The sequence below is a fragment of the Cheilinus undulatus genome, linkage group 8 (assembly GCF_018320785.1).
Source record: "Cheilinus undulatus linkage group 8, ASM1832078v1, whole genome shotgun sequence".
Lineage (NCBI taxonomy): Eukaryota > Metazoa > Chordata > Actinopteri > Labriformes > Labridae > Cheilinus > Cheilinus undulatus.
In genome coordinates, this window is record NC_054872.1 from 11,480,512 (window position 1) to 11,506,554 (window position 26,043).

Consider the following 26,043-nt stretch of genomic DNA (forward strand, 5'->3'; position numbering starts at 1 on the left):
CATCACGCTGCAGACAAGTGGCAACCTCTGATATCTACGAAAGAAGATAGATATATTTTTATGTTTGTTCTGCTTTGTAATTTATGTTGCTATCCAGGTTCATTGAGCAGCATCGTTTTTGAAGAGTGCATTATTTAACTTTAGGGTTATTTGAATATTTCGCTGTCTGAATGTCTGACTTGAAGATGCCAGCCAAAACACATGGAGTTGGAGTTTTCTTAGAGCTCAGGAAAAGGCTTCAGAGTGGACTACTTATTGTCGGGTAATTATTTTAAAAGATTGCTTAGCATTTACACAAGGATAATATGAATATATTCTTCTATAAGTGTCATGTTTCAGCAAGGTGGTATTTAAAGCTAGGTTAGCAAGCAGTATTAGCAAGTTAGCCTGATGAATTAGAAGTGATGCTACAGGTTCAAAACAACACGGGGAAAGCTGTAAACAGAAACTAGGCTAGATTTGAGCTATACTTTTATATAAATACACCTATGTGTACAGTAGTTTAGGCTTTGCCTTGCTAAATAACACAAATTATCTACCTGTCCAGTCGGAGTAAATAGGAGCATATCAGGGGTTGCCAGGTTTGTAAGGCATGCAGCACCACGTTTATAAACTTATTCCTTTAGGCTCTCTTTATCCTGGCACCATATCTTTATAGAATAGATGCATTTAACAAATTCTAAGTAGAACTTAGAACTCATAGACTCATAATATTCTAGGTTTTTATAAGCAAAATACTATAAAAACACAGGTTTAAAGAGGGTTAAATACTAGTAAATACTTCACTGTATACACACCACACTTTCTCTTACCCTGATGATGATTTTTTCAAAAACACATCCTTCGTCTTCATTCTAAAGTGTATTGTTTTGACCATTTCCCTCAGCTACAAAGTTCAGTTATTATGTGGGTGCAGAGTCCAATTTTCATAATCACCACTCCAAACAAAACAGCCATTTTTCCCTCCTTAATGGAAAAATCTAAGAAGCTTTTTCTGCTAAAATGGCTTTGAGTTGAACTGGTTTCCTGTCAATTTTTCTGAAACAGTGCCAGATGTTTTTCTAATGTACCTGCACATATATTTTTCAATATATGGCTTATATTGCTGCTCCTTTGATTCCAGGACTCGTTCTTGTAATACACTTTCTGCTGTTATTGCTACTTTCACTAAAGACACCAACTGAAATGCTTCTTCCACCACTGATGTTCACAGATTGAGCTTCTGTGTCCTCACAAAGTGCTGTTTCACTCGACAGGCATGGCTGTCTGAAAAGTTACCTCAATACTGCAAACACAGCCTACTAAGTTATTTATCAGCCCAAATCTTGCTATGTGATCCTCAATGTGAATTTACCGTAGATGCACAATGATCAGTAGCAAAGAGTGTTGATAAGAGGGCATTACTCATAAGAAGTGGATGCAGTTCACCATTGTCATCACTAGATGGAGTTAATGACATTTGACAGACATCAAAATGAGATTTGCTTCTCTCTTTGAAAGGGCCAATCTACATCCAGACATGTTTACTTTATCTGAATATCAATGGTGTCTTTAATATGCATGTTGTACAAAAAACACAGATATCTACATTTTGTGAAAAATTAAAAGAGAGATTCACACGTAGGCGGCCATTGTAGTGGCTGCATTGTTCCTCCCACATCTTTTCTTATGGAGTGTCTTTTTCAAACCCTTTTTAATTTTACCCTGTGTGCAATTTGGAGGATAATAAGGAGGAAGCTACTGATGTTGGAACATTGAGAAAGACCATCTGACATTAAACAAGTATCCACTCAGACTACAACTGTACACTGCACATTTTATTTCACCATGAGAAGAAAGGAAAAAATAGAATTTTAGAAACGTCTTATCAGCGTAAGTGCATAGTCTGCATCCAGGTTGTTTCCAGAGAAAGCTGTGCTTCTCTCAGCTAGTCACTCATAATTCAGTACTTCCTTTAGCTGAGGCAGCAGCACTCAGCAGGAGGCACAGAGGGCTGTTTCACCATAACAGTATTATTTATCATAGTTTTATTTTTTAGTGGGCCCAGCTTTGGAGAAAACATTAGAGCAGCCAAAAGACTCTAATTTTCATATAATAATCTCTCCACCAGAGAATAATGGTTTTCAAAGTGAGGGTCGGTTGGGGGCAGTGGAGGGAGGGAGGGGGTGCAGGGACTCGACACATAAAAATGAACTAGTAATACTTTTTGGCATGATAGCATTTTATATGTAATTTCATTAGTTATAAATAACTAGGCCTACACATTGAAATATACAGTGCTTAACAAATGTGTTAGACCACCTTTCATATTTGTCTCAAGGACCATCCAGCATCATGAAGTGCTTTAATGCGGATTCTTTCATTTTCAGTGAGCTCTTGACGTTTTACCATTTTGAACAGGAATGAGGGATTTCAAACTGAATTCACCCAAATTTGAGCCGGCTCACTGGGCTTCTCTGAGAAGTCAGAAATGAATCAAGCATAACATTCAACCACTAAAACTCATTTTTCTGTTCAGGAACGCAAGTAAATAACTACAATTTGACATATTAATCAAGAAATAATAATGTGCTTTACTATTTTTTCAGGTTTTTGTAAATCAGTAAATGTGAAAACTCATGGATAATAATAGTAATTCTATTTAAGCATTAAAAATATCATTTGGTTTAAAGAGCTTCTACATATTGGTGTATTAACCATTATAGAAACATAAAAAATGATTACCAATGCTGTAAATTTAGGGCAGCGGTGGCATAAACCTTACTTTGGTTAGGGTTAGGGTGGTCAAATAAATTTGTTAAGCACTGTATGTGTTGTTTGTCAATGCCAGTCATTTGATTTCATGAAAAACGTACCTAAAATATATTCAACAAAACATATTGAATGAATGACAAGAAGGTTAGAGAAATCTGCAGTTGATAATTAAAACAGCAGTTATAAAAGAAAACCAAATGCTGATCATCATTTTAAAGAATTTTTGAGAAGCAGCATTAGTTATGTGTAGGCCTGATTGGTAAGTTTTATTCATAGATTGTATTCGTGGAAATTCAAGATTTGAAGAGAATGAATATCTAACTTTTCTCTTGAATTTTGCTGCTCCCCTCAGGCTTTGTTTAGTGCAAGACAGACTGCCTGGAAACTCAGCATAAGAATGAGAAACGTAGATAATTGTGTTCTACCTCTTTATGAACAAACACTGAAATAAGTTTCAAGTCAGATCGACAAAATAAATAATAATGTAGCCCTTCTGGAAATGGACTTGAGCTTGTGTAGCATTTGTAATCTGACTACTTAAAGCACTTTTACACTGCAGGTCACACCTACCCATTTACACCACATTCACACACTGATGGCAGATGTTGTTATGGAGAACTGACTATCAGTACTAGCCAATCCTCTTCAAATGCAACCATAAACATTTCTAAGCCACCAACGAAGCAGTGTTGTCTTGCCCAAGGAGACATCGACATGCAGGAGCTTGGGATCAAACCCTTGACCTTCTGATTGTGAGATGACCAACTCCATCCACTCATCCACAGTCACCCAGTAATATTGCTTCTAACATTATTCCTTCCATTCTTCCTTATTTTTTTTTAATGAACCTGTTGTTTGTATGGGAAAGGATAATAACAAAAGAAAAACTTTGTACTCAGTATTGATTCAGTAAATAGAGAGATAAATGATTCCTCATGCCAATCCTAGTTTATTTATTTTTTAATTTAGATTTATTTAACCAGGAAAGCCTCATTGGAAAGCCTCTGCTGAAACTTCAAAGTACACCAATAAAGAAAAACTCAGAGTATTAATTTGAACGGAACCATATAATTTTTGTTGAATATTTTCAATAAAATAAAGCAAATTTGGTTTGAAAATACTGAGATTTTACATTATGCATGTTTCCCATCCCTACTGATTTATTATGAAAATACGTAATCAAGCCAAATTTAGTAATTGTATTTGCAACTTTTGATATCTGTCATCACTATTTGCAAGGAATTCAAAAAATTCTATATTAGGGGGGGTCCCTGCCAGAGGTTAGTGCTGTACTTGGGGTCCTTTTCATTGCAAAGTTTCAGAACCCCTGACTTCAATGACAAGGCAATACATAGTTATCTGCACCAGTGGTTCTCAAATGGTTTTGCAAGGCATACTGGTGGGCCTTGAGGCAACAACCTTATGATATCAATACAGACACAACAGCTTAAGTCAGGGGTGTCAAACTTAATCACAGAAGGGGCCGGGTTCTGAATTAAGGTCTGGACTGAGGGCCTAACAGGGTCCACATTTAACTGTCAACCTCTTTTTTTGCCAGTAATAAATTCTGGGGGAAAAAAAGTTAGCAATGATGATAAATGATTTTGAGATTTAAAAAGTCAAAATGATTAGTTAAAAGGCTCAAAACCAGAAATAAAATGTCAAACTTGTTTGTTCAAAAGGTCAAAACATGGAATTAGATATTAAAATAAGGCTTTTAGATATAAAAAGAAAGCCACAATCATGTTTTTAAGGCAAAAATATGGTCTAGAATTGAAAATGTGCACCTAAAAGGTCAAAATATGATATCAAGGTCAAAATAATGATTAGAAAAGTTCAAAATATTAGATAAAAAGTGAAAATGATAAATTGACTGTTTAAATATGAGATAAGAAGTCAAAATCCTAAAGTGAAAAGGTCAAAATATTAGATAAAGTCAAAATTATAAGTTGAAAAGGTCAACATATGAGACAAAACGTGAAAATAATAAATTGAAAATGGTCAAAATATGAAGTAAAAGTCCAAACAATAGATTGAAGTCATAATTTTAAAATGCAAAATGGGAAATATGAAATGAGAAAAAATTGAATTACTTTTCCAACATTTCTTTTGATCTAGTTATTTTAACTCTTTATTTTTTCATATTTTTATGACTTAAGGATATTTCATATCGTCAAGCTTAAGTTTAAATCTTTATACTGCAGGATATCTGCAGACCTTATATTTTAGGGCCAGTTATAATGAGAATTAATATGATCTTGCGGGCCGGGTGTAACTGTACCACGGGTCGGATTTGGCCCCCAGGCCTTGAGTTTGACACTTCTGGCTTGAGTAAATGGAGCATGTTTTAAAGAGGCTATCTTGTATAGATATGACTATGGTGTTCCTGAAGACTTTGGCCTGATTGTAGGTGTGCACTGGGCAAAAAATGCTGAAGACTACTTATCTGCACCATAGCAAGTGTATAAATGTTGATTTATAAATGACAAACTTTAATGCACAGTCCAGCGTGCTGCATTTATGGCTGGCTTACTTAGTATCCGTCCCGCTGAGACCTCATCTATGAAAAATCTCCCTAAATCAGTGTTATTTATGATTCGACTACGACATGTTTTTGGGATATTGGCTTGTGTTTCACTAAAAAAAAAAAAACATTGAGCATCACCTGCAGCCTCTTCAGTAAAAAGGTCTTATACTTTAGAGTACATTTTGTTGGAAAAAAAAGAAATCAGGCTTTTGGTCTGATGTTCTGCTAGAATACTTTTTCATCTTTAAAATCTGCTTATCTTTTTTTCTCTTTGAGCATTTTATAAAAATACAAGTACTGCTTTTTTATCCATTTGTCCACAATAAGAAAACAGACAAAGAAAATAACTGAGACTAAAAAAAGACTGTAAACAACTGGAAAGAATTTCCCTGACTCTGTTAAACAAAAGTCTGCCTGCAAGCATTCTAAAAAGTTCACTGATCAGTGTGGCTTTAACTCCCCAGAGCTTTTGTACCCATCAAGGTGAAAATGTGACCTCAGGAAGCAGGCTGGGTGTTTCCCCCTTTGTGCTGAGTTAAATACTGTCCCCTGACAGAAGTTTCATATTAACATACAGTAATTAGTAAGAGGTGTTTATTCCCTTAATCTTCAGCAAAGAAAATAGATAAGCATGTAGATTTTTCAGATTTCTAATGTATATTTACTTAAATGTGTGTAAATTGTCTATTTGCTTCTCCTCTCCAGGAAGGATATAGTAAAGAGCCCTGCTGATGTGGCCGTGACTGGTGGAGATTGTTCCCTCAACATCCAGACTCCCAAGGGTGAGCTGAGTTTGAAATTGCCGGCAGGAGTCACCTTCGAGCAGGGATCCTGCATTCCAACACCTGCGGGAGAATCCTGTGGAGAGGAGCTGCATTTCAGACTGCGAATAAGTGTCACAAGAGACGCAGATGAAGGTAACGTTGAGGACAACTACGGAACTGCATCCAGACACGTGCAACCTCCCTCTGCTTTGCTAGCCTCCTCTGTGCCAAGACGAGAACAAAGTCTTTTGGTAGCTATTTAGAGCTCACCGTCTATTTTGAATTAATTGGACTGAGTCACTTGGTCATCAGAGACAGTTAAGGTGTAAATTTTACTCTTGGGTAACTCAGCGGCCCAAGCGCAACTGATCTTCTCAGCCATGAGAATATTTCCATTTGATTTGATCTCATATCATCAAAAGTTTACCCCAGAGTCATTGCATAATATCCACAAACTCTGTCTTTTGGCATTTCCTGAGATGTTTTATGTCCCTTCTGGCAAAATAGAAAGATACAGCTAAGGACAGTTATCGTCAAATCCAATCAAATCAGATTGATTGTCCGCTCCCTTGCCAAGCCTCCTCTGCCACCCAGTATTTTATTGATTTTGCACTCTGTAGTACAAGGTTACCACTCTTTCACAAAACCTGACTCATTTTTTTGTTTCCCCTCGGCCTTCCACAGACGCCTCTGTCAGCGTGATGGAGACACTTCGGACAAAAGAGACTTATTGCTTCTACTGCCAGGGCTGCATGACCCGACTGCTCGAGGACAGGTGAGGAACAGGCAGACGAAGAAGAGTATCAGTGGAAATGGGTTTTTTATTCACACCCCCCTCCTTGGAAAGAAGAGCCGGTGTTTATTGTTGGTTTGACCGACCGTTAGAAGTGGTAGTCTGGGGGAGAAAAATTGATGGAGTGAGTTTGAGCGGAGTCTACAGCTGTCAGCTTGACTGGGTTAGAGTTATAGAGTCAGTGTGACGTAAAGGTCTGTGCTGCCCATTAAAAAACAATTCTTTCTTACCTTGAGGTGACTCAGCTGGACAGAGATATTGTTCTTATTGCCCAAAGCTTGTAGCTTTCTCTGGTCAGCAATGTGACATGCTGAAAATTGCAATCACTGCATTACCCAGACCCTTGGCCCCTGGCGATGTTTCTCAGCAATAACCAGCTCTAAGTTGCCAAAACCATCCTTTTTTCCACTTTCAACAATGGCAGAGGAGAGTACACGGGGCAGGAAGAGTGCTTGAAGCAGGTTAGATGTTGGATTTTCAATAACATTATGCCTCATTATGCTTCAGGACAGTATGTTCTCTTTATGGCTGCTCAGAAATATTAAAGCTATCATTGAATGCACCCACCAGAACGTCCTCTTTGAGAGACTCTTACAAAGCAGAACTGTTTGCTTACCCTGTGCTGTATTGTAATGAATCAAGTGAACATTGTAGAACGGCATCACTATGTTATTAATATTTTAACAATAAGTCAAATATCCTTATGTGATAGGACAGAGGTCACTTAAAGTGGAAATATGAATCACCTATTCCACAAATCCTCTCTGTCCCACCGAACCTTTTGGGGTCCTTCAACTCACAGTCTGAGTTTAAGTTCCAAAATGCTATTCTTTTGATCAGACTCAGCCCTCAATAACCTTGTTTAAGCTGCATAATGCATATTAATAAGGGCTTGCAAGAGGCATTACTCACAACAAATGCAAATTATGTTTCAAAATTTCTAGGGATGCACAATGTTTGATTTTTGCTGATACCTGACATGCCAATATTTCTACATGTATTTCAGCAAATATTGATATTTATACCATGGTCTTTGTGAATACTCGATTCTGATTGGCTCTGGAAATTCCATTGGTGTCAATTAACTTCTGATATACGGACACCTTTTTAACTTCTCAAGTAGTCCTGGTCAAAAAATCTTTTCACTGTTCCAAATTAATGCGCAGCAGCCGGTAGCCGTTACTCTGTTAGGAGGGGTTAGGAGTAACCATAGCAACCTGAGACAGTCATATTTTCTGAGTCTGTGCAGGCGTTTCCACTTGACTTTTTTTGTCCCCGGTCAAAATGACCAGCAGTCCTCAAGAATTCCAGCCATTTAGAACAACTACCAGACATTTGCTTTAACATTATTTTGCTGCATTAACAGCAGCAAAACACATAAATCTCTCTCTTATTTTTTTGTGTAAGTGGTTTAAAGTATCAAAATGAAAGCTGCGCTTTTCCTTATACACGCAGTCAGTTACACAATACACACCCACGTTAAACTCATAAACAACAACAGTTAGCTTCATATCAGCAGCGTTTAGCCTGTTAGCTCATTGGCCGCTATCATAACTTTGCAGCTTACAACAGCCAAATACCATCCTCCACCGACAACAACGAAGCATCCAAACACATATCAAAGGTGCTCTGTTAACTGGACACTGCGTTAGAACTCTACATTTCAAATGAAAAATGAGTCTTACCGTCAGCTACTAATATCAGTCCTCATGATGATATAACTGTAACCTCTGAAGAGAGACAGAGCCTTCGTTATAAGCTCCAAGCGGTCCATGCCATTCTGCACGATGGGATTCTGTGTTGACTACAATCCAACTTTATCTGAGGATTGGTCAGAGGTAGTTTATTGAAGTTCACTATTCTGCTCAGCGTAGGCCTCTCTCTCTCTCTGCTGCTGCATCAGTGTTTACAACGCTCAGCTACACAGTTCCCTTTGTTTCAGCCTCCTCATTACTCGCAGCGATGACATACAATCCCTCCATACCACTGATGACATTAAGCCTTCGGTTAACCAGGAAAACCTCACTTAGATTAAAATTCTGCTTTACGAGAAAGCTCTGGTCAAACTTTCCCACTTTCCCTGCAGAGTCCCCAGTGATAGTGAGCACGCCGAAGAGAGATAGACTTACTTTGACGTCATCATGCATACATAATTGGCCATGTGCTTGCCATCTGAGGAGATAAACAACCCCACCACCGCAGGACTGTAGATGTAGTGAGATTAGGCAACTCTGAGTTTATATTAACACATTCTCATAACATATCTTCCAGGTTACACAAAATATAATATGCAAGTATTCAGTATTTACTTATCTGGTCATTTGCATGTTTTCTGCCAGACATTTTGACTGGTTATATTTTTATCTGACGGACTTCCACCCTTTTTACCGGCCAATGGCCAGCAAATGCTGGCTAATGGAAACTCAGGCAGGGAGTACAGCGCTACCGGCCTAAAGAGCATAAGGAGCCTGCGGACCGGCATCAACCATCACTTTACTGACATAAATAAAATGACAGACTCCAGGTTTAAGACCAGTAACCTAAGATGGTCTTATCTTTTATATCCGACGTGCGTCTTGTTTCCAGGCTAACCTTAACACTGAGTATCGCAATAAACTCACTTCCCTCCTGTTCTAACTGCTATAGACTATTGTCAGAGGATTCAAATAACACAAACAAAAGAAAAGAAGCCATTATTTCTTTGTAGAGCCACGAGGAAACGCATCTGATCAACCAGCATGATAATATTTGATAAATATTGACGTGTCTGACGGAGAGTCAGCACCTGCAGGTCGTGGACAGCTCTGTTTCATGTCTGTGAACTCTAGTGCTGAAGGAGGTATTATTCTGTTCATTCAAACAGCTGGTCTGCTAAAACTAAGCTTTCCATCAGATGACTGTTCATGTTAACTTACAGGTTTATTGCTTGATCACAGATGACTCTCAGTCTCACTCGTCTTCATGTCTTTTCATTGATAAATCTGTTCAGAAAGTGTGCTGAGCGGACTAGTTTTTCGTTCCATTGTGACTTCGTATCTATGGCCCGCCTATTTACTGGAGTAAATAACGTTTACATTCCCTAAGAACGTTATGGGATTGGAATGGCTAATTCCAGTTATTAGTCAAGCCCTCACGCGTTGCTAGGGAAAGAAATTGTTGTTTTTGTAAAACTTTCTATTTTGATCACAAAACGTATGAAATCATAAATTAGTAGTTTCATTAATTATTTTTGTTGGCAAGTTACCATGGTATAAGCGGGTTAATGCCCTTCAAGGTGTCCAATTATCAGGGATTAATGGACTCCGCGTCGTCCATTAATCCCTGATAACTGGACACCTTGTTGGGCATTAACCCTTACGTACACATATTTTTAATGTAAAAACACCAGGTGTCTTCTTGTGTAAATAGAGGCTGAGTCAAGCAGAGTTGAGAGAGGAGCAGGAAACTAGACAGTCTGGTCGTTGTCTTATGGTGAGGGGGGTTATTCAGAATGTTCAAGGCTCTTGGTGTGCCGGGTGTGCTGCATCTTAAGTCGGGTGTACACTGTCCGATTTTTGTCCCAATAAGCCATGAATTTTGTCTCGCACGACTCACTTTAAAGTCGGGCCAACTTACATTTGCCGTTCTTTGTACAGGGGCATATGACAGCTGACAACAGCCCGACTAAGACCCCACGAGCTGCTCCCAACTTGTCGATTGATTTCTGGCATGTTTGATATTTTGGTCGTACGGCTCCAGACACTTCTAACCTTGCAAAGCAGATGGATACGCCTGTTTCCTTGTTTCTCACTGGTGAATCCATCTTGCAAAGCTCCTGTCTGAACAGTTTGGGCCCGGTTAGAAAGTGACAGGACCAATCAGCGACGAGGGGCAGAACTTTCAGATGCAGCGGAGTCGTGACGTAAACAGGCAGCAGCAAGAGGCTGGTGTGATTGGCGGAAGAGCTTAGTGTGGATGCTGCTAAAGCGCCAGTTTTATCAGAATTTGATGACGTCTTCGTTAAAAGAAGAACAAAGAACAGCAGTGAGTTTTCTTCTTTTCAAAAATGACAAAAGTCGAGTACTTACATGTCTTTAGTTGCCATGTTGAGCGTTATTCCTCGGTAGCTGCGCACGCGCAGCTCAGTAGCAGTTACACCACGTGTTTTGTTGCTCTGATTGGCCCGTAGAGATGTGACAGACAGAACGTTTATCCAATCACACTCCGAGTTTTATTCAAAGCCTCTGCCTTTTCTCAAACGTCTCCTATTGAAGCTTTCCCAGATGGATGTGTGAAACAAATCCATCTGGCGTGCCAGGTTAACATACTTCACAGTGAGAGCAGAAACGCGAGCAGAATATACGACTTTGGGGTATTTTTTTCCTTTGTAAACTGTCAATCATCCTAAATTACCATGACAACAACTGGAATGACTTTCTGATGCCACCATCCCCGCCATAATAAAAGAAATAAGCGAGCGGGAAATATTCCTACCCGCAGACATGCAGCTCACACAGATGATGATGCTTCTCGTGGGGTAGAGAGCGAAAGCAGAGGAGAGAAAGAATGTAACTGGAAACATTTCACCCTCAGTGTGTGAAACTTTTTAAGCATGGAGCTCTGCGGATTTCTGTCACAGTCTGTCCCGACTTCACTTGTACAGTACACTCAGGCTGTGCACGACCATCAGACTGTGTAGTGTGAGCACATAAATTGTGCATGATGGTCTTGTGTCATTAGATATTCAGACGTACTGTATGAGTTGACATTCTGCCACGACTGTCGTATGGTTGGCTTAAAATTGCACAGTGTATGTCCGGCTTAAGGCGACCACCTAAACCTGATTGTACAGTTGTATATTTTGCTGCCATTTAAGGCTGATGCACTGCTGATATGTATGGCTGATACAGTGTATTCAGAACAGACATTAAAGGTCCCAAAAGCTGAGATAGAATTTAAGATAGAAAAACAAAAATATTGCAGCAGATCAAGCTTTCAAAATATTAAACTGATGAAATTATTTTATCATCTGCATCACAAAAATCCCCACCAGTACCCCCTAAATAAATAGTCTGCAAACATGTCTGATTGTAATTTATCTATATATCATTGTGAAGGGCTGGTTTACCTGCAAGTTTTTAATGCCAAAAACATTTTGGCAGGGAGGTATTTTGACATATTGGAAGTTATAAGAAATTGTTAATAATTTTCCATTGTCAGTCAAAAAACCTCCAAAGCACGGACTGTCTGACTGTAAATTAAATTAATAAAATGTATTTTAAGGAATAACTGATGTAAGAGCTCAGTCTCTGTGGTCAGTTAATTACTTCTTTGATTTTTCGTTTTTGTATTCCAATCTTCTCAGTCCCCAAAGAAACTGGTGCTTAAAAAAAACATTTTCAAATATCACTAAACATCCACTGACAGATAAATCCTTTCCCTCATTTTCAGAGAGTTTAAGAGAGTTCTTCCTCTTCCTAATGGCAACTGGAACGCCATCGTGGACGACTGGTGTTGCCATCCAGACCCGTTTGCTAACAAGAAGCTGCTGCCCAGAGCTGATGATTGTTTACTGGGTGACACCTTCTTCCTCCTGAATAGAGATGGCAGCTGTGCACAGACTCTCACTGAGGAAGTGAGTCCTGTTGGCTCAGAGGACAGACAAGACCCAAAGGTGAGGGGCTCGTAAAGGAAATCATCAGTTTATAGTTTTATTCTGAGCATTAAGACAACGGCTGTGTCCAAAACTGCATGCTACATACTACTACTATGTATTCAAATGTGTATACAGCACACTGCATACTAGCCCTGCATGATTTGGTAATTATGTGCTGTTGGGATATCACTTGGTAATATTGTGATTTGCGATTGCAATTATGATATAAAAATAATGGTACCATGAGTCTATTTGCTTTGTTATTAAGGGAAATGCAGAAACCATTGATAGTTTTGAGGTGTATTTCTCAACTCAAAACATAAAAATATTAAGTAGCATAAGAATACAAGACTTGAGTTCTTACAGTTCTCCTTTCAAAATAAGTTCATATTTTCTAAAAAAAAAAAAAAACAGTTATTCCGTTTTTGAAAATCAAGGTACTTCAAAATACAATGCTGGCACTGTTACAGATTCTTTCTGCAGGCATTGTGGTAAACCTTTCAAGTACTATTCAAGACAAAAATAATTGCAGTCTTTTATACTTTTATGTTATTGCAAACTTGACATGACAATTTTGTGATGTACTACTGCTTACTAAGCAGACTTTTAGTATGTAATTCCACTTCATCTCCCTGCTTCACAGTACTCTATTACTAAAATGTATCCAGTCTGAGCCTTGTCCACTATGCTAGCAACAACAAGCTAGTGCAGCAATTAACTGTAAATAGATGTCAACAATGAAAATAATTTTATTATTGATTTATTTATCTATGTTGTGTTTGAGTGTTATTTGACAATGCATTACTGTAGGGTTAGTGTTTTTTTAGCTTTGGTACTGGATAGTCAGAGAGCTGCATTGCATTTTAGGCTGGTTTAAAACAACCAGTGAGCTCTCTTTTATAAATTTCTGTCCAACCTAATATACATCTGGAGATTTCTCATATACATTAGATTGCATGCTATTAATCAGCAACGTACTGCATGCTCAATGTGATGATCCATTTATTAAGAGGAGTGTTAAACTTTCTGACACAGCCCTACTGAGTATTTATCAAGCCCTGCCCTCTTTGGTTGCTGTAACTTGTTTAGACAAAGACTGCATCTCACTTCCTCTATTTTATGGCTTGGGTCTCTGGCCTGAGTCTTTTCCTTGAGTCTTAGTCCATCACACCAGAGACTCAGGGAGAGACTGCAGGGATCGAAGCAGAGGACTGAAGCCAAAAAAAAAAACCGAAACGATGTTTAACGGCCCATGAGATGCCCTTCCCTCTTTAGCGTCACAAGAAGTGACGTCATTTTATGATGATGGTGCGGGCTGATCATCAATCAGCTCTCAGGAGGCATAAACATGAACATTGTGTCTGCATCATTTGTACTGTATTTATTCTAATCAAATATCCACATTTGCAGTGTTTGGTCTCAGTGTGGGATCAGAAACACCTGCATGAAGAGAAACCTGCAGTCTACTAAGAAAACATGCAGATTCTTTCTACGAACAAATGCTTTATTATAAAGCTATTTTAGCCTAATTATTCAATGTGAAGGTTAATGGTAAAAACCTGACGTTCACTAATGATCAGACTGACAGAAACTTTATTGACCCTGCGATGATTTCAAACATGTTTCTTACTACCAGACTTCTGCTCCATCAGACTTTAATTCTCTTCTTAAAGGGATACTTCAACATTTTGGCAAATTCGCTAATTGCCATAATTCCTATAGTCTTAGTAATAGGTTAGTTTCCTTTAGTTGTGCAAGCTGTTTCTAGATCTTGGGGGACCAATATACCAGCTATTATCCCTTTAATCTATCAAACACAGAAATAACTGACCACCAAAGCAATATTTATATCTGATTCTTTTGATGTTATAAACTTTTACATGTTTTATGTTTGAAGGTAAACAAATCAAATATGAAACTTCATAGTGATTCACTCTTTTATATTTATTTTAACTAATTTATTCTAAATATTTCACTGTTAATACATATTTCAAACACTTTTTAAATCCCAATCCATCAGTTATTGAGTCTTTTAAAACTACTGATGTTTATATTCTGTTTAGAGTCTGTTACGTCAGTTTATCGTCTATTATTAATCTCTTCTGGTGTTGTGAAGTTGCATTGACATCCACTGTGTAGCAGCGTCTAATCAGTGAGTGCTATCCAATAAGGGGCGTGTTTTTCAGTAAAAAGAGTTCTGGGAAGCCTGTGCTCATGTGTCTCTGCATATTGATCTTCAAATCTCAGTCCTCGGTCCTCAATCATCTGTGTTCACACCAGCTAAGCGTCTTTGAGATGGTCTTTAAGATGACAGATCAGAAACTACTTCCTGTTTGACAGAGGACTGAGGGCAGAGGACTAATGAACAAGCGACTTGGGATGCGGCTAAAATCTCCTGTTGCCCAATTCATACCCATTTTAAAGGAATGAAAATACTTTAGAGTTTGACTAACGTTTAAATATATTCATTTGATTTGAAGTTTTTTTGTAACTTTGCTTCAGTGAAAGGAGCAGGGCAAATACAGTGGAGTATTTATGGATAACTCACAATCTCTGAAAAAATTGGTAAAATTGTCTAAAATATTGATGCTAATGATGCCAGCTGATGTTAGCTGTCCTTCTGTAGCACATTAACAAAGAACTTGTTTTGCAGAGGGATTAAAGTGATGTCTTACACAGTCTGATCTGCTTTATTAGCAGCATTAACACTAAATAGTATGTAGATTTTGATGCTAGCTTGTTAACATTACATAATGCTAATGATACTTGCAGTGTTACATTAGTGAGTTTACTATAAGTAGTGTTATAGTACCTTAGCATTAGCAGAGCAACACATATTATCAGTATTTTACCTTTGAGCATATGGTTTTTGGTGGGTTGAATTGCTGGTGTGGTCGCCCTCAGAGTCAGATCCAAAGAGAGCATTTTTCATGAAAAACATTCACCTAAGGAATTGAGCTGAAAAAAATGGATGCACACTGCATGCAAGCCTTTTAACCATGTTATACCGCGTTCCACATTATTATGCAAATGACATTTTTCTCTTATTGTCCTAAATATTAATGCAAATGACAGTCAGAATATTTTTCAAGTCATCAGCTGTTAGAGCATAATTCAAATGTTTTTGAACAAACTTCATAATGATAACCATTATTTTTAAAAAAAAAAAAAACCTCAAAATGCACTGTTCCACATTATTAAGCACAACAGAGTTTTAAAAGATTTTATAGGTTGAAAAGAACTGAAAATGGTCATTCACTGAATTTGCAGCATTAGGAAGTCATATTTACTGAAATCAAAGCTATTTCAATCAAAAACATTTTGACACAACAGGCCAAGTTACATGTTAACAGAGGAGCCCTTCTTTAAAGTGACCTTCGCAATTCTTGCATCCATTGAACTTGTGAGTTTTTGGACAGTTTTTGCTTGAATTTGTTTGCAGAATGTCAGAATATCCTCCCAGAAATGCTGTTTTGATGTGAACTGCCTCCCACCCTCATAGATCTTTAGCTTGAGGATGCTCCAAAGGTTATCAGTAGGGCTGAGGTCAGGGGAGGATGGGGCCACACCATGAGTTTCTCTCCTTTATGCCCACAGCAGCCAATGACACAGAGGGATTCTTTGTGGCATGAGATGGTGCATTGTCATGCATGAAGAAAATTTTGCTACAGAAGGCACTGCTCGTCTTTTTTTACCATGGCAGAAAGTGGTCAGTCACTTTTTGTACCATGGAAGAAAGTGGTCAGTCAGAAACTCTATATACTTTGCCAAGGTCATTTTAACACCTTCAGGGACCCTAAGGGGCCTACCAGCTCTCTCCTCATGAATCCTGCCCAGAACATGACTCCGCCACATCCTTGCTGACTTCACAGCCTTGTTGGGACATGGTGGCCATCCACCAACCATCCACTACTCCTCCATCTGGACCATCCAGGTTTGCACGGCACTCATCAGTAAAACAGACTGTTTGACAATGAGTCTTCATGTATTTCTGGGCCCACTGCAACCATTTCTGCTTGTGAGCATTGGTTAGGGGTGGCTGAATAGTAGGTTTATACACGACTGCAAGCCTCTGGAGGATCCTACACCTTGAGGTTGGTGGGACTCCAGAGGCACCAGCAGCTTCAAATAGCGGTTTGCTGCTTTGTAATGACATTTTAGCAGCTGCTCTCTTAATCTGATGTATTTGTCCATCAGAAACCTTCCTCATTATGCCTTCATCTGCATGAACCTGTCTGTGCTCTGAATCAGCCACAAATGTCTTCTATGCTAACATGTAACTTGGCCTGTTAAGATGTTTTTGATTGAAATAGCTTTTGATTTCAGTACATAGACCTCCTAATGCTACAAATACAATGAATGACCATTTTCAGTTCTTTACAACCTATAAAATCTTTTAAAACTCTGTTATGCACAATAATGTGGAACAGGGCATTTTGAGGTTTTTATTTTTAAGAAATTCATGGTTATCATTATGAAGTTTGTTCAAAACCATTTGAATTATCCTCTAACGGCTGATGACTTGAAAAATAAGAGAAAAATGTCATTTGCATAATAATGTGGAACGCGGTGTAAAGTACATTTAAGGTCACAATTTCACCACACTGCACTGAAAATAATTGGCACAGGCAAAAGTTTGTTAAAGAGAAAGTAGCTTAGCAGTAGTTAATGATTAGTGGTTCAGCAGGCAAATCAGAGAGCGAACAAAAAATCAATTCTGTAACCTTTTTATTTTAAAAAGTTTTACATTCTGTTCAAATAGGTCTATTTAAAAGAACCATTTAAATGATTGTGGATCATATCACTGGCATATAAACTGAAAAAATTGGCTGCTGTGAGAAGTAGGTTCTGAAAATAAGATGCCATATTCCAGACTTTTTAAATATAAGGCAAAAATTGGATCTATATTCACATTATTGGTACACTCACCCACACAGGCACACAAGGCTTAGACGGCTGAATCAGTAAAGTCAAACTCCAGCATGCTGCAGATGAGGATTGATCTCCATACTCTTATATTACTCATTATCTGCACGAGAAGCACTCTCTGCATGACTGAAAGTGAGAGAAATGGAAAGGGAGGTAGATAGAGAGAGCAGAGTAACAAATGATAATCTTCCTGCCATGCATCTTTTTCTCTGACTCTCGTTGTCTTTTCTTGTCTTTTTTCTTCAATCCTGATTAAGATGGCTATTGATTGCAGTTTTAAAACAGCCTCAACTGGGTTCATATTGTGAGCGATTTTGTGGATTTTTACCTTTGTTATGTGCAGAAACCCTGCCGCCGCCTGGCACTCATCTCCTGCACAAGCTGCTCATCAGTGCTAGGAGAAGCTATTGCCCCAGGTATTAATAGCTCTTTAATATTTTCATAAATAACCACAAATTTTTAGCTTTGTATGCAAACATTTTTTCTACTGTATCCCACAGAGGCGCTGAAACTGTACATCACGCAGGTGGTGGTGGAGCCTGCTGTTGGAGACAGAAGACCAGAAGCTTCACTTAACAGGCAGGTTTTTATCCAAGCTGCTTGTGGTGACGATTTGTGAACTGCAGCTGTTGAGGCACATCCTTTCATCAGAAAATAAACAGGAGGAGTCTGTTTAGTATGAGAGATAAAGGAGAGACGACAAAGTCAGACACAGTAATTGTAGTTGAGCTGTTGTTGTTATTTTCCACTCCTGTAAGAATAAAAAAGGGTCTACAAATCAGTTGTTCTTTTCTATCACCCAGTTCAGACACAAGACTGACTGGATTCTGCTGAAATGTTGAGAAAGGACTCATGTTAGTGCTGTGCTCAGGCTTTTCAAAATAATTTGAGCTTACAAAATGCAGACCCAAATTAAACCTTTTAATATCAACATCACCCACAGTGCAGGGTGAAATGATTGAACATACACATCATTATCTCACTGTGATTGAAATTGTATATTTTCTATAACATTATTGCAACATTGCTTGACTCTTTGTACTTTTATTGCTTTTCATTTGTGTCTTTGGGATCTCACACAAACATTAGGATTTTTTTATTTCCCCACAGCTGTGTTATCATGGTTGGTTAGCAAGAAAAACTTAAAGACTGGTCATTTTTCCAGAGGCAAAGCCATTCATTCATTCTGTTTTACTGTGAATATGTTAAACAGGTATATGGTATTGCTAATCTTTGAGGACCAAATATGTAACTAACTTGTATTGTCTTCTCTGATAGATCTCTCTGCTTGGAGAAGACTATTGCAGCCCGGTTACTGAATCTGTCCAACTCACTGAGCACCTTCCACTTCTCTGTGCAGACTCCTGATGGAAAAGCCTTCTTGTTGGTGAGAACAGCCTGATATAATCAGAGAAGAACACAGGCTTTTAGTAAAAATAGACTACCCAATCATTTCAGAAATGATGTGGCATGTCCTTCAAGTGTTCTAAAAATCTGATTGACTGCTCTTTAAAGTTGCTGAGCGCCAGGATGTCAGCTCAAAAATCAACCACAAGTGGATTATATCAAGTGGCTCTTTAGTAAAACAGCATTAAAATGTTACAAAAAGGGAAAACATGATTGCAAATGAATCATTTATTTGGGCATAATACTGAAGACCAGAAGGATCATTTTATAATCCGGTATTAGCATAAAAATAACAAGAGGTTCAAGTGTAAAATTGTGTGCTTCAGTACATGACTAATATGTGTTTTACTCAAATATTAATATTATTTTATTTGGAGCTGGCAAAGGATAATTTGGTGTCTCATCATTTGCATAACATAAACTGGCCCAGTGAAGTATTCCAGGTCTCCACAAATGGTGTTCTTGGCAGAATTTAAATTATAGGATATTAAAACTCCTCACTTAGAAAGGAAAGCAGTAATAATAAAATTAATCTTGTGTGAAATTGGACCAAAATGGCCAATTTGTTATAGTAATATAAAATCCTGACAGTCAAATTTCCTCATTGTCTCTGAGAAACAAAATAACAGAAGTAATTCAATAAAAAGATTCTCTTTTTTTTTCTTCTTAAATATTTTCTTCTCACTTGATCTCATAGATAGTGTGGCTGTGGATCAGCGGTAGAGTTGGTCATCTCTAAATAAAGGCAAGATAGTTAACCCCACATTTCTCCTACTGCTTGGTCAGTGGTGTGTGAATGCATGAATGAGATTACTTCCACAATATGTAGAATTATCGCATTGAAATGCCTGTATGAATTAAAAATAACTGCTCCCATGTGATATATCACTGATGTCAGGCCAAGACCTCCTATCTCCATTTTTTTTTTTACATTGTTTTCATAAATCATTGCTACACTGATTGTGTCACTCTATACATCTGTCGGTGTTTTTTTACAGATTTAAAGCTGATAAAACGTGTCTGCTAACCATGACCATACAGTGTTAAGTTGTTTGAAAAATACAGCTTTTTTTTCCCCTATTCACTGAAAAAAGTGTGATTTTCAAGATAGGAGGTTATGGCCAGACAGCAGCGATATATACACTGCCTGGCCAAAAAAAAAAAAACGTCACCACCTGGATTTAACTAAGCAAATAGGTACGAGCCTCCTATTGGATAATTACTGCATGGGTGATTATCTTTCAGCTGGAAACAAGTTATTTAACCCCAGCTGATGCCATGAGTAACTTCTCATTTCTTAAACAATGGATTTTTTTTTCCCTAGTGGCATGGGCATATTCCAAGATGACAATGCCAGGATTCATTGGGCTCAAATTGTGAAAGAGTGGTTCAGGGAGCATGAGACATCATTTTCACACATGGATTGGTAACCACAGAGTCCAGACCTTAACCCCATTGAGGATCTTTGGGATGTGCTGGAGAAGGCTTTGCACAGTGGTCAGACTCTCCCATCATCAATATTAAAATTAATGCAAAACTGGATGGAAATAAATCTTGTGACATTGCAGAAGCTTATCGAAACAATGCCACAGCTAATGCGTGCTGTAATCAAAGCTAAAGGCAGTCCAACGAAATATTGGAGTGTGTGACCTTTTTTTTGGTGGCGACTTTTTTTTTTTGGCCAGGCAGTGTATCTTAGTTAAATTCTTCTATCAGATATTTCCAAAAGTTTTGAATACAACAAAAATATTGATTTCTATAACTAATATAATATAATTTTTATAATAAATATATTCACATATTGCTTTGCAATCCCAATATTGGGGAATAAAATCTCAGTTACAGTATTTTCCTAAATTGTTCAGCCCTACTGAGCAGTGGGAGCAATTTTTGGTTAAGTGTTTTGCTGGGGATCAAACCCCTGACCAGTGTGGATGTGGGGGGATGTAAAAGTGCGATCTGCAGCACTTTGGCTGCATTTTCACTGCAGGACTTAATGCTCAACTCTTATTTTTTTGCTCGAACCTGTTTTTTTTGGGATCATCTGTTCATGTTAGTTTTTAAAATGTGGCCTGTGTCAGGCTTGTGCATTCAATGTATTTGATCTACATATGAAAGCAGCCCAAATCAGATTTTAAAATATGAGATTTCATTGTGGCTTGTCTTCACTCTGTCATGAGAAAACCGATCTAACTCCAAAAATCAATTTCTGGGCACCAGTTTGGCTTGGTTGGTGGAGCAGGCGCCCATAAATGGAGGCCATAGTCCTCGGTGCTTAATCATAAAAAAATCAGATTCAGGTCAGTTTGGCTTTTGTTGTGCATGCAGCCTTTGAGGAGTCTAGAGAAGTGCTTTACAAGCTCAAGTCATTCTGTCTGTTATACATTTTAAAGAAAAACTATAAAAAGTAATACTGTTTGTTTTGCTGTGAAATTCTGTTTTAAAAAATGAGATAAAGCGAATCAAGAAAAAACCATAAAACACCTTCATCTAGTCTTAGTTAAATCTGAGCATCGTTCAAACTGTTTCCTTATTTCCAATTTTGCTTCCCTTCCAAAATCTGCCACATTACTTTAGTTGCTTTTGGTCTGTTGGTTGGAGCGTGATTCCTTTGCTTGTGTAATATCTGCCATGTTTCAAGTGACCTGTCTGCTCCTCCTGCAGCTCTGGCTCCTGAACAGTGACTCCATCACTGCATCAGTCCCAGAGACGTGTGTTGGGGGTGAGAGCTCTATCAGCTCCTCGGCTCTTCACAGTCCATCACGCAGAGCTGCCAGAGCCCTGAAACTCCTCTACACCGCCTGCTCTGACACCAGCAGCGAGCAGAGAGAGTAAGCAAGGACACTTATCGCATTTTCCAACTCTCCAAACCTCCCCTCCTCTTGGATCTTCCTCTTTTTAATCTCATCCTTTCATCTCGCTGAAGCACCCTCTCCATCACCACCTGTCTCACCACAAAGGGATAAAAGAACACTTTGTTTGTGGAAAGTTTTCAAGTCTTAGTAGAACATTTTGCAGTAAGAGTCCCTGCTCAGAAGTTTTAGTCTGCTATTTAGCACTGTTTGTCTTCTCAGTATTTTCAGTTGCATAAGCCACACTTGAGTTTGTTGCACATACAGGGGATGATGTTCTGACTGGAGCGGGACTATGTGCACCTTGCTGTGATGCGTTAGAGAGGTGTAGGTGGATGTGCTGCATGTGGCTCTCCACATTCAGTACAGCAGCACCCCACTGGAGAAGCTTTCCACCCTCATTATTTTCATCTGAATCAGCACTCACCGTTTCTCCCTCCTCCTCCTCCTCCTCCTCCTCCTCCTTCTCCTCCTCCACCTCCTCCCTTTTCTCTCCCCTGCAGTCGTGGAGAGTGAAGGCAGAACAGGAAGGTTTAGTTGTTTCTACCATTCTGACAAGCAGCTGACTGACAGAGGAGGGGTAATTAGAGGCAAAACTCACATGAAAGGAGAGCAGCTTGTCATCTCAGTAAAAGCAGTAAGGGTGTATAAAAATGACACGATTAACTGTACTGGCTGAGTGATGCACAGGAAGCTTTTTCACCACAGGTGCATGCTGGGTACTTAGAGAGACGTCATCCTGGTGAAACAAGCCATGACAGCAACTTTTGACTGCTGCACTGCTGTTTTCATGGAGCTTGAGTAAGAACTTGCTCTTCTGAATTTCAGCTTTAACACCTATTGTACAAGCTGTGCCTTTCTACAAAGGTTTTTTCAACTCCAGACCAAAAAAAAAAAAAAAACCTTAAAACATTTCCCCTAAGTGAAAATGCTACACAAGTGCTACACCTCAAAAATTTACAGGGGTGGAATATGAGTATTACAAAAATCCCTCAGCGTAGCAGCAAACTTCATTTTTCACATGATTGTTTGACATACATTAAAGTTTTCATCCTTGCTTTTGTTGAGTGTTAGCTGATACCCAGTACCTCTTTGATTTTATTATTTTTATCAGCTGTATTATTAACTTTGTATGGATGATTATTATTGTTGTATGGCCTTGCTCATTACATTAAATCTTCACCTTATGACGATTTTAATACCTAGAAACATAGAGTTATTAATACCAACAGCAACAGCTCCCCTTTTCTGTCAAAGAGAATGAAAAAAGGGTATTTTATGTATAACTGCTTTGTTAACTAAAATTTTTTCAAAGGTTTAGTCCACTTTGAACAAAGAAAACAGCCTTTAAAAATGAGGTATAAATTACCAGCAACCTCCAGTGTTTAAACATTAAACCAAAGCAGTAATGCAAAATCCTGCAGTTCCCAGAATGTCCACTCGAGGCTGTCTGCAGAATCCCTGGAAGTCATATACACACCCATTCAAAAATGCCAGTTTTATACAGCAGAAATAAATATGTAAAATTCTGGTTTAAGGATGAAATTTGGTATAAGTTAGTGCTCATTTACCTGTATGTTACCTGACGTTGTTATATATGACATAAAGAGACACAGCTTTTAGAACTTTTGAACCATATCCACTGAACCAGTGACACTAGCCATGTATTCTTCAAAGCCCTTACGGAGGCTTTTCTAGCAAACCTGGAACTTGGGTGAGTTTACAGGTTTTTTAAAGATTAAATCCACACCATTAATTCTGAAACTGAATGTCTTTTATCAATTTTTTAATCTATCTTTCAATCATTTCTGCTGCTAGCTCAGCCACTATATTATTTTCCTACACTGGTTGTCACCTAGGCTGTGACAACCAATGGCAGGCCATTCCATTGTCCCGTCACACTAACGGGGGAGATGGCCTGAATAGCTCATAATGGAGAGAAAGAGAGACAGAGAGGCTGTGATGTGGCCCTCTGTGTCTCTGCAGGCAGGAACTGTTTTGAAAAATGGCCCAAATTCAGCCAATTCAAGTGCAAGGACTTTCTGGTATGCAAATATTATGAAGACCTTTTGTCACAGAATAATTTTTTTTCACTTTTTGGTCCCAAAGAGATGGAGAACATGTTTGTGTTAAAAAGTCATTATTGTTTACTGTGTGTCACATAGAAATCTTTGACTTTTAATTTCTCTTTAATTTTTTTACTTTGTCTTTGTAGGCCTACACATTTTTAAAAATTCAAATGACATTACTGCAGCACACATAAAGCCCAGGTTTGTCCTGAAAAATGAGCTTGACTCTCCACTACAAGCTTTTTGAGACAATAAGTCCAGACAAAAGGATTAAAAGCTTGGGGCTCAGAGGGTTAGGTTGATAACTGCCAGGCACTCATAAGCAGGAAGCATGTGCACATTTCTCCAGATTATCATAGAGAAACACCCTTTTATGCCCCATATAAGGGCATGAGTCTGCAGGGCAGTGTGCAAACACAGAAGGTACACAAGAGTAAGTGGAGAAGAAGCATAACATCTGTAACATCCAAATTATAACAAATCATAAAAACAATTGCAAATTCTCTCATATCAGCACTATTTGTAAAAGTGCTCCATAGTGTCCTTAGATTTTGTTCTTAGCTAGAACAAATCACAAATAAGAACACTTATGTGATTTTCAGGATCTTCTTAAAAACTTCATAAGAGGGTATTCAGAAACAATTTCTTCCTGTAGTGCTTCCTGATTATTAGTGCTTATGAAAGCGATAACCAATATTCTGAACCAACGTGCACCAGTTAGGAGTGAAACGGTATCTGTGTTAGTTCCAGACTGTCATAGGTCAGGGTCATGGTTTGGTGCACATAGTCACTCAGCAAATATAGTCATGGACGAAAGGGTGTGCAACCAGATATGAAGTTGAGGGTGCCAATAATTTTGTCCGGCCCATTTTTTGAGTTTTATGTAAAATTGTGTCAATTTTTTCTTTTTTCTTCGGCTTTTTTGTGTTGTTCCAATGCACATAAAGGCAATAAACACATGTATACCAAAAACATTTGTAATTGCAACAATTTCTGGGAGAAATGGTGTATTTTCTGGAAAAATTCCAGGGGTGCCAATACTTTCGTCCATGACTGTACATCTGAATGGAGAAAAGTTTACACATACAGCAGTATTTACATGCCAATGAAGGTGGCAGTGGCGCTCATAACTGTTTGTTAACCGCTATTGAACAACCAACAAAGAAGGGGAAGGCACAACAAAACAGATGAAGAAGAAATTTTAGCAAAAGCAGCAGCACAACAAGACCTGCTGACATCTCAGCATCTTCACATTGTTTTTAAAAAGCCGCTGGATGTTAACACTGACATGGTTAAAGATGGTTACTGCCAATACATTTAAAAGGCGTTGAATTAATATGTCTCATTTTTACATGATCTAATCTATATATCCAGGACTTTATGCTGATTTTTTTTTACTAATGAACCAAACCCATACTGAACTGTTGACCCGAAAAATGAGGTACAAAGTGAACGATGACCTATGTGAACTATTAGACTCCTAGCATATATGGTAAGAAAAAGTTTGAGCAATTTAATGTTAGATTTACAACATGTGATAGGAGATAAACATGTTATTAAAAAAACAAGCCAATATACTATATGCACTACTCCTTGTTAGTGCATACATTTCACCAGGAGTAGTGCTCTGAGTCTTCTCAAAAATCTCTATGTTATTATGAAAAACACTGAAAAATAATAGTGGAGAGTGAAATCAGACCCAGAGGGGAAGACAAATATCACAGCAGATTCAGAGTAGTGCTCTTTCTAATTAATTGATTTTGTCAGCGATCTGTAAAATTCAATGTTAGACAGATAATCATGATAGCTGATTGTCTGAAGGCTTAAGGCCCTGCTCAGCTCCAGCTCTTTGTCTGGACCAAAAGTTAGATTTAGACGGCATTTCCAGTACTGTGATTGCCATTGATGGGCTTTAAAAGTCCCCTGGCTGTATTCACAGTGTAAGCTTTCATTCTCTGTCCAGTTTTTATTTGCTCAGATCAGATTTTGTTTTGATCTTTTATTTTGTGGTCTGTTTTCAACTGCTGTGAAAACTTCATGGAAGTGTCCCAAAACTGACTGAAATGATCAGATTTTAATGTAGCCTGTGCTGTTCTAAGACTTCCTCCATGTTTGTTGACAGCCTATTGATAAGAAACTCCATCTTTGGTGAGGCAGACGTGTGATTAGCTGGCCAGATGGTTAAATCTGGATCACTTGGTAGTCAGTACCAGAGTTATGAGTCGTTTTTTTTTTTTTAATCAGTTAAGGAATATCAGCGTGGTTGAATGCTGCTAAACCATAACACAGCTGCCTCTCTTTAGTTGCTCCTGT

The 26,043-nt window shown here is 38.3% G+C and overlaps 1 protein-coding gene across 2 annotated transcripts in view; it reads left to right on the forward strand.

The window, feature by feature from the left end:
• The window catches only part of ube3d (ubiquitin protein ligase E3D), a 41,498-nt gene continuing 15,455 nt past the window's right edge, over nt 1-26,043 (forward strand). For both annotated transcript variants that reach the window (XR_005992235.1, XM_041793831.1), the window contains exons 1-8: nt 1-262; nt 5,987-6,198; nt 6,730-6,820; nt 12,269-12,491; nt 17,746-17,818; nt 17,903-17,981; nt 18,681-18,789; nt 21,474-21,640. Coding sequence is in view for 1 of the 2 variants with exons in the window: in XM_041793831.1 (XP_041649765.1) it covers nt 171-262; nt 5,987-6,198; nt 6,730-6,820; nt 12,269-12,491; nt 17,746-17,818; nt 17,903-17,981; nt 18,681-18,789; nt 21,474-21,640 (1,046 nt within the window). In the remaining variant the exon portion in view is untranslated. The remainder of the gene's footprint in view (nt 263-5,986; nt 6,199-6,729; nt 6,821-12,268; nt 12,492-17,745; nt 17,819-17,902; nt 17,982-18,680; nt 18,790-21,473; nt 21,641-26,043) is intronic.